The sequence below is a fragment of the Triticum aestivum genome, chromosome 1D (assembly GCF_018294505.1).
Source record: "Triticum aestivum cultivar Chinese Spring chromosome 1D, IWGSC CS RefSeq v2.1, whole genome shotgun sequence".
Taxonomy (NCBI): Eukaryota; Viridiplantae; Streptophyta; class Magnoliopsida; order Poales; family Poaceae; genus Triticum; species Triticum aestivum.
Genome location: NC_057796.1, coordinates 451,954,301 through 451,963,685, shown reverse-complemented (window position 1 = coordinate 451,963,685; position 9,385 = coordinate 451,954,301). Strand labels below are relative to the sequence as shown.

The 9,385-nt window shown below is 48.7% G+C and overlaps 2 protein-coding genes across 2 annotated transcripts; one reads left to right on the top strand and one right to left on the bottom strand.

Annotated features, from left to right (window-relative positions):
• The first annotated feature begins 1,423 nt into the window (after positions 1–1,423).
• Positions 1,424–4,714, top strand: LOC123182856 (AP-1 complex subunit mu-2). The gene is made up of 11 exons (XM_044595528.1): positions 1,424–1,819; positions 1,919–2,068; positions 2,175–2,237; positions 2,339–2,515; positions 2,603–2,706; positions 3,171–3,278; positions 3,351–3,447; positions 3,561–3,658; positions 3,740–3,881; positions 3,974–4,096; positions 4,200–4,714. The coding sequence occupies exons 1-11, from the start codon at positions 1,691–1,693 to the stop codon at positions 4,296–4,298; spliced, it is 1,290 nt and encodes a 429-aa protein (XP_044451463.1). The 5' UTR covers positions 1,424–1,690; the 3' UTR covers positions 4,299–4,714.
• Positions 4,715–5,604: 890 nt separating this feature from the next.
• LOC123182855 (uncharacterized) lies at positions 5,605–7,002 on the bottom strand. The gene has a single exon (XM_044595527.1). It carries the CDS (start codon positions 6,808–6,810, stop codon positions 5,893–5,895), a length of 918 nt encoding a protein of 305 aa, XP_044451462.1. The 5' UTR covers positions 6,811–7,002; the 3' UTR covers positions 5,605–5,892.
• Positions 7,003–9,385: the final 2,383 nt, after the last annotated feature.

Below are 9,385 nucleotides of genomic sequence, written 5' to 3'. Positions count from 1 at the left end.
GTGACTCGGGACTGCGCGGGAGTGCGTTTGGAAAGGTGGAGCATTAATTACGATTAGCACTAAAGATCATAGTATTATGGGCTATACGATCAGGTGTATGGATGGATAGGATGAACTTGGATCTCCGTACTTCGTTTTTTATAAGGGTAGTAGATAGATGCATGGCATGTTTCGATCAAGATGTAATTTGAACGCATCCCCACTACATCTCTTACTGAGCACAAACTAATATTATGATGATTCCGATCACAAATATATGGTTGTAAGAATCAAGTCCTCATCCCGTGTTTTTATTATAAGTGTTTTAGTAACAAAGGTGATTTCAATTTGGTATAAAAACTCAAATTTAATCCTTTTGCAAAAGCTTGTTAGAAATCTTTGGTGTAGTGCACATCCTCTGACAGATTCGATAACTCAGGTCACACCTTAGGGAAAAGACGTGGGGAACCTTTTTGCTATTCATTACCGGATCATTAAAGGGACTCATCAAACCTTTTTCTGGTGTCGTTGTCGGTAGGAATTGTGTCACTAGTCATTGTGCTAGAGTTTTTATCAGAGTCTTTTTTCCGGGTTTTTTGTTCTAGTTTTTTTATGCCAAGTGTTGTTACTCAAAATTCAAAAAATTGTTATGGCTCGTAACCTTGAAGACTTTGTTGTTCCAAGCAAGCGAAACAATTCCACAATATAATGTTGTTTGCGTCGGACGACGTCCATGGTGCGTCCATGGCCTCGGCGCGCCAACGAAGGGGTTGCGCGTCTGTCACCGCATTCGGACGCCAGACGGATCGCACCGTCTCCGATGAGGAAGTGACGACACACCTAGCGCCGGATCCATGCGCCATTTGAGCGGAGGCGGTGGATTCCTGACGGAAGGAGTCTGAGCGCTGCCTCGCACGGGCCTCCTCCCGGGAGCGGCGGAGCGCAACCGGACGTCCATCTCCTCATCTGGGCCGCGTGAGACGAGGTCAGGGTCGACGAATCTGGAGGTGGAGGACTCGGATCCGCTGCCCGCCATACCAGAGATGGTCGGACGGGAGGTTGGGTGACGAAGGGGAGTGGATTGAAGTGGGTAGGACATGGTCCGGCGAGCGGATGGGAGAAATATATGTGGGTTGGGTGGGCTAGCGTGGGCCGGGTCCGATGTGGTGGACGCGCCTGAGCGCCCCATATCCGCCCCATATTTGGGTTGGAGACGAAGGGTGCCGGTCAGGCCAGATGTTGGAGGCCCGTTAAAGTCGTCAGTGTGGGTTGCATTTTCGTGACTGGACTGTCCGCTTGGGCGTTTGAGCTAGGGGCGTCTGGCTGTAGATGCTTTTATCTTGATCCTAATTTTTTTCCTCATCAATCACACATGTGTTACTCCTGTTAAAAGACCAACAACTAATCCTGGCAAAGCCAGGAACCAAGCAGTGGCCCCACCGTGCAGTGGGACAGCAAGAGAACCGCCCGGATCCGATCCAACCACTCCAGCACAACCTCCCCGCCGTCGTCAGTCCCGGCTCCGATCTCCCCTCCCCCTCCCTCGCTCAAACACGGCGCGCGCGTGCACAGCAGTCAGAGCCGCGGCGGATCCGGAGGCCTCAGCGGCCGAGGCCCAAAGCCAGCAGCCGGCCGCGCCGCTCGCCGCCCGCCGCCGACCGCACAGTCAGCCACTACACCGGCAGATCCAGATCCAGCGTGCCCCGCCCGCATGGCGGGGGCGGTGTCGGCGCTGTTCCTGCTCGACATCAAGGGCCGCGTCCTCGTCTGGCGCGACTACCGCGGCGACGTCACCGCGCTCCAGGCCGAGCGCTTCTTCACCAAGCTGCTCGACAAGGAGGTCAGTGCGCCCGTCCTCTCCTCCCCCCTCCTCTCAGATCTGTGCAGCATCGAATTGCGGTCTGAGCTCTGCCCTGCTTCCGCTTCCCGTGGTCATCAGGGCGACGCGGAGGTCCACTCGCCCGTCGTCCACGACGGCGCCGGCGTCTCCTACACCTTCATCCAGCACAACAACGTCTTCCTCCTCACCGCCGCCCGCCAGAACTGCAATGCCGCCAGCATCCTGCTCTTCCTCCACCGCCTCGTCGATGTACGCACGCCGCCATTTTCACTGCAGCGAGCAGTGCTTCTCTTTAGCATTGCGAGCAAGTAGTAGCAACGGGCATTCTGCTCATGTGATCTGTGCGTGGGCGCAGGTGTTCAAGCACTACTTCGAGGAGCTGGAGGAGGAATCTCTGAGGGACAACTTCGTCGTCGTGGTATGTGGTGCGTTTCTGCGTTGCATGAGTTGGGTTTGGTTCAGTTTGAGTTGCTGCCACTGATGTTGGAGGGGCTTATGGACGCCCTTTGTTCTCCGCAGTATGAGTTGCTTGATGAGATGATGGACTTCGGGTATCCGCAATACACAGAGGCGACGATCCTGAGTGAGTTCATTAAGACCGACGCATACAGGATGGAGGTCACACAGAGGCCGCCCATGGCAGTGACGAACGCTGTGTCATGGCGGAGCGAGGGGATTCGATACAAGAAGAATGAAGTGCGATACATTATACCTCTGCCCCTGTTTACTCTGGTTCACTTTGATGGTTATGTGATGGGAAAATTGTTGACTTGTGTATCGCAGGTGTTCTTGGATGTGGTTGAGAGCGTCAACATTCTTGTCAATAGCAATGGGCAGATCGTGAGGTCTGACATCATCGGCGCGCTGAAGATGCGGACCTTTCTGAGGTAACTTCATGATATCATCCCATACAGTCATACCACGTATTCACACTATGCTTATAAATTTTATTATGAATCACATCCATGTAGCTCTGTGAAGATGTAGCTAGATTATAGTATCCAACACATTCCTGTATCCTTTTAAATTAGGAGTGTGTCGCTGCAGTTGAAACAAATTGACAGTAATAAATAAAGACTATACATACTCTGCCAACTACAATATATGTATATTGCAAGTGTGCCTTGAACAAGTACAGTTCAGTTAGTTCTCTTACAGATAATATCATCAAGTTGTGCCCTGTAAATGAACTGGATTATGTAAGTTACAAGTGATAATTGAACTTTGACTTGAACCAGCTGGTTTCAACTTCTAGTCTTTCAGGTTAACAGTTCAAATATTATCCGACTATGTTTTCCCTCTATATCCTGTGGTATATTCATCATGGCTAATATGCATGCATTTGTAACAGTGGAATGCCCGAGTGTAAACTTGGTTTGAATGATAGAGTTCTTTTGGAAGCTCAAGGCCGAGCAACTAAAGGAAAAGCAATAGATCTGGATGATATCAAATTTCACCAGTAAGATTACACGATTACTAATTTTATCGTAGTAGTCACTTTAGGGTTTATATTGACCAATCCTTTTTTTAGGTGTGTTCGGTTGACCAGATTTGAGAATGATAGGACTATATCATTCGTCCCTCCAGATGGAGCTTTTGATCTAATGACTTACAGACTCACCACACAGGTTTGTCCTTTGTGTTTTACAACCAGGAACCATTTGGTGACATATGAGATGCCAAGTCCTGGCACACATTTGACATTAGTGCATGAAACATCTTGCTTTGGTCCCTCCTGCAGGTGAAGCCTCTGATCTGGGTAGAAGCACAAGTTGAGAAGCATTCAAGGAGCCGGATAGAGATCATGGTGAAGGCAAGGAGCCAGTTCAAGGAAAGAAGGTGCCTGTTTCTAACAATAATAATGTGCCTCTGGTGGCATGAATGACCAACTTACATAACATTTGTTTTTCTCATTTCCAGCACCGGAACAAATGTAGAAATTGAAGTACCTGTGCCCTATGATGCCACAAACCCAAATATAAGGACTTCAATGGGTTCTGCGGCATATGCGCCTGAGAGAGACGCAATGGTCTGGAAAATCAAATCATTTCCTGGTGGCAAGGTAGGTCCTGATTCAGTTCCATATGAACACTTATGCTTCCATATTATGCTAGGATGGATTGCTCTAATTCCCTGGACCTATTGCTCTATCAGGAATATATGTGTAGAGCAGAATTTAGTCTTCCCAGCATAACCTCGGAAGAAGCAACCCCTGAAAAGAAAGCTCCAATACGTGTGAAATTTGAGATACCATATTTTACTGTTTCAGGCATTCAGGTACTCCATCAGATCTTACTGTAGAACTGTTACCAGTTAGCTGCTTCACAACTTCCTCTTGCAGTCTTGCATCCTGCTCATATACCATGTTATACCTTTGCAGGTTCGTTATCTGAAAGTCATCGAGAAAAGTGGATACCAGGCCCTTCCTTGGGTTAGGTACATCACAATGGCTGGTGAATATGAGCTGAGGCTTATCTGATCTCTGCTCTAGCTGTTGGAACAATCGAGCAGTTTGTTAGAGTCTGAGGAGGCGAGGCGAGGAGCACATGTAGTGCTGCACCTGAATTACCGCGGCAGGATAGATGGCGTTTACCGGCAGGTTGGGGCTCTTCTCCCTAAAGCTCCACCCTTCCACCATGCAGAGTTCTCTTAGTGGTTTTTACCCATGTTTGCTGTAAGTTATCATCCATCAGTACAGTTGCCTAGTTGAATTCTTGTTTTCCAATTCTTTCCTGGTCGATATCACATGTATCATATTGGTTTATTTGCCCTATTGATGTCACTCACAAGCTTGGGCCCTGTTTCTAATGTTACTATTTTGCTTCCAAGCTATTTTGATTGGAGGTGTATTACCCTCTGATACCTCGCACATGAGTAAAAAAATTGTTGGGTGCATGTCTGCTCTGTATTCCCTGTGGAGCATCTGGACTGTATTGACCTCTCTTACCAGTGTGAATGTATGATGAACTGTGGTGCAGACACCAGCAAGTCTATAAATAAATCTTCAACTTACGCGAGCAATCTGAAACAATCACGAGTTTAGGAGGTCCGGTGACGGTTGTCGTCATGATTCGCATGGAGTTTCTTAGTGCTGTTGGTGACGGCTGTCATCATGATGCCGCGCTTGCTTATGTGACAACAATGTTCCTTATGGGAGGAATGTATTGGTTAACAATTCACCAGCTCATCATTCGTGAAGAACAGTTTTAGCACAAAATGGGTAGCTGCACCAAATTTGGTGATTTGATCTCCCAAACTGAAGCACATCATAAGTGCATAGCTGTGAGGCGCCGAGGCGGGCACATGGGGGTGGTGCACACCAACCAGTGGCGCAAATCAAAATCGAGGGCGGCCTATCATCACCATCCTACTGAAACTCGATGAAATGAGAGTGAAACAACTCATAGAGGCTAGTTGGAAAAATGTTAAATTTGTTGGTAGAATTTCGGCGTATTAAATTTGTTCAAACAAGGGTCCTTGGTCTGGGTGAAGACAAAGTAGCATATAAGTTGTTATTTATAGGAGAACTTGCAATGCAAGAGCATGTAAATCGTGTGATCTTTCCCATTCCACCAACAAATGTGGAATGTTCTCTCAGTAAGCTCAATCAATTATGAATTGGGATGCTATTTTCTAGCCGAATATTGTGGCATTTTATAGAAGACCATCAAACAGAAAATACCACATAAAGAAAGATGTCATGTACCACATAATTATGGAGTACTTGGATGGGCCTCGCCAGTCGCCAGTAATGAAGTCATAAGACATTTCCCAACACAAAGAAGGAAAGCCAAATAGAGTAACATTTGATTTGAAATGAAATATTTTAGATTAATGAGGTCAACCTGCTTGCCGTGTTAGCATACACTAGTACACTAGCACTACAAACTTCCTCAAACCTTTGATCACATACTAGTATATATAGCATCAAGTGCATGCATACGGCATACAGCACACCACACCACGCCCTTCACAAATCAAGAGTCCATGCATTAATCAGCACGCGCAGCAAAGCATAGCGAGCATACGTCGTGTGTTTCCATGGATAGATTCCGATGGATCCGCTTGCTTGCTCAGAGCTTCTTGTTGGCGAGGCCGAGGGCGACGGAGACCATCTGGGCGAGGTGGCGCTGCATGACCTCGTAGGGCGACTTGACGTCGCGCTCCTCGTACCAGTTGTCGCAGTCGCCGGCGTAGGTGCTGGCCGCCGTCATCTTCTCCACCAGGCTCTCGCTGCTGGTGCCGGGCTTGTGCATCGCCCGGCTCACCCCCTCCAGCGCGTCCACCAGGTCGTCGTAGTTCTGCTCGCACGACCCCAGGATGGACGCCATCGGGTTCCCGGCCCCGGACGCCGCCTTGGCCGCGTCGAACGTCACCTTGGCCGCCCGCGCCCGCCCCAGCGCCACCCGCACCGCCGTCTCCATCAGCGCCCGCGGCGTCGTCACCCCGGGCAGGTGCAGCAGCGTGTGGCACACCCGCTGGTACGCCTCCAGCTGGTCGCACGCCTGCACCGCCCCCGGGGCCGCGCCCGCCGTGTCCGCCGACGCCGCGCCGCCGCCGCCCAGCTTGGGCCCTTCCAGGAAGATGAAGCCCTTCTTCTGGACGGACGCCTTGCTCTGCGAGACGGCGAGCCTCTTCTTCGGGATGCTGATCTTGCTCTGCGTGACGTCCAGCTTGCTGCCCCGGGCGGAGGCGTGGTCGGCCGGCGCCGCGTCGTGCCTCGCGATGAAGAGCTTGCTGCCCCCGGCCAAGGCGTGGTCGGTCGGCGCCGCGTCGTGCCTCGCGATGAAGAGCTTGCTGCCCCCGGCGAAGATGTGGTCGGTCGCCGTGCCCTGCTTCGAGATGTGCAGCTTTATGCCCCGGGCGAAGACGAAGTCCTTGGTGATGGCGTCGCCGTTGTGGGGCTGGCCGGCCTCGGCGGCGCCGGCGGCGATGAAGAAGGCGACGGCGGCGAGGAGGAGGGTGGTGGTGGTCACGGAGAGCCGCGCCATGTTTCCTGCTCCTTTCGGTCTCTTCTCGACCGCCCTCGTCGAGAGTTTATTTATCGGTGTGCGCGCGGGGAGGGCAGGCCAAATAAAGACCGAGAGAGAGCAGGAGGCAGGCGACGGCTCGGCGGGAGGATGCTGCAGGTTGACGGCCTCTGCATCCCGAGTGTGTCGAAGTTATATAGGAAGGATGGGCAATTTAACCTGCGAGGAGAGCTAGCCCGGCGTGCATGGCCATGGCATTTTAAGGTCTGGCCACGGGCTCGCCATGGTTGTAGGATGTCCAAACATAGGCTGGCGATATCTTTTGCTTCGCGGAATTTTTGCTTGCTTGGTGTGCAGGGGTTCCGCGTGGCTCTCGCACAACGCTGCAAGATATCCATGCATGGATGCAATCCAGCAACATATCTCGATGAGAAGCATTATTGCCTAGGTTCTTGTTTTCTCTAACATATGTTACATATATCTACATATAGTCGCTCCCAACTCCTCACCATACTTCCCGTATCCATGCATGTCTATTGATTCACAGCCTAAGTTTTTTTTTTCGAGAGTACGCCTAACTTTTGTGTTAATGGCGGCTGGTTTGGCAAGCTTTGTATCTTACCTCAATGTCCTCATGAATGAGGACAACAACCTCACACACAAATGGCAATGCTTGAGCTGCACGACTCATGTAGAGGGCTTAAACAAAAAAGATATTTTAGAGAGGGATAGCTGCAGTTATAAATTGACTGAACGGCGTGTGTCCAAATCATATTGTTGTCCGGAAATTACGCTGCTATATACTTGTTCTTGCATATTGTGAAACAGTGCGAGTTGTACTACATAATATGTGTTCAAGTTTTTTCATCAATAGCTTTAAGTTTTCTTTCTACTTTTCGATGATAGCAACATGTGTTTTTTTTCCTAATATATATCTTTGTTTACTGATAAGAAAAGGTGACTATATATATCTTCATGTGTCTTGTTCTAATAATCTATGTGTTAATTAACTATGGATACTTTTCTAGTGGTGGTAGGGTTAGGAATAAATTTAGAGTTTGCCTTTGATCGGCGTTGACGAGACGATGGCGTCGTCGTCGGCATGGAATAAGGTCTTCCCACCTCGCACTCGCTCCAGTGGTGTTTATTCATATTGTTGGGAGGCGTGTGGAAGATGATGTGTCCTTAAATCTGGTTCTCCATCTTTGTTTTTTTTTTCTTTTGTAGGTTTGTCATGGTTGCGTTGTCCTACGGAGCGGACAACGTGGTTGCGCCTCTTCGTTCTTCGACTCGAGTTCCGACCAAGAAAGGTTGTCCAGTCTCGGCCTCGTCAGGAAGCGTGTGAGATTTGTGCTCCCTGACTCCGTCTAGTCAGGCCTGGGGCGTTCTACATGCCCTCTCTGGCATATTTTTCTCATGGGCGGTGATTTGCTATGCAGATGCAGTCACGACGTCTTCTGGTCTACATCAACAAATTCCTAACCACTGCTTATAGACACTCCTGAGTTTCAACAAGTTTGCTCCCCCGGGATGGAGGCCAAGAGGTGGCACGTGCTTTTCTCACAACGTGTCGCCAGTGGATGCATGAGTAAGAAGACTTTGACACCAAAGATCTGGATGTATTTTTCAATTTTTGTAAGGGTGCTTTTGTTAGGTGTGTGTACTACATAACAGGTATGGCATTTAGACTTTCCATAACTTTTTTAAGGATAATTTGTTACAAGGAGGTTGGCATGGGGATGTAACCCCGTCAATTTTGTGGCCATGTTGAAATTGTAGACCATTTATTCTTACAATGTGCATGTATGAATCGATCCACCTAACCCGTGTGATCTTGCATGGATTAGCTTGTATAGTTATGCTACTGTTTGGGTATTGATGTATGAGTTGATTTGTGGGTGAGAAAGCATCAATTTTTAGTTACTACTTATGGATTTATTGGTCGCTGTTGCTGCCAACGATTTTCTTATCTAAGTTTAGTCCCATGTATGTACACCTTTGCTTGGGTATTCTTCAAAGCCAAGATTCTGCGAGGAATAAATGCTAATAGCTATCCATTCATTTTATTCAGTTGCATCGTGTGGACCTCTTAGTGATTGTGGGTCTCCCAAGTCACTTCATGTTCTCACCTTCAATGGTGCTGGCATGATGCTCCAACTCTTTTACATCAGTGTTCCTGTGGTGTGTAGCACGACGAACCATGATGAATCACTTGCTTGTTATGGTAGCCATGTCTGTTGTGATGACAGTGCCTATCTCGTATATGTGGCATGGAGTTTCATAGCACTATCGCTTACGGCTTCACCACATCATCTCTCGAATTGAGCTATTTTCGCTTTTTCTAACAAAAAGTTAGAGTAGTTCAGTGAAAAAACGGTCAAGCTTTCTTCCATCCTTCCTAGCTCCTCGAGTTTGCACCCGCTCGACGCCTTTTTCATGGTTCGTTCTAATGTGGATTCAAACCAGTCTCTCTGTTTGGATTTCGCGGAGGGATTTATCCAATGGATACTGATACCACCCACTATAATAAAATAGCAACGATAAATCTGGCAGGTGGAAGATTGAATGGTAGGGAAATGATGACCCTTTGTAGCTA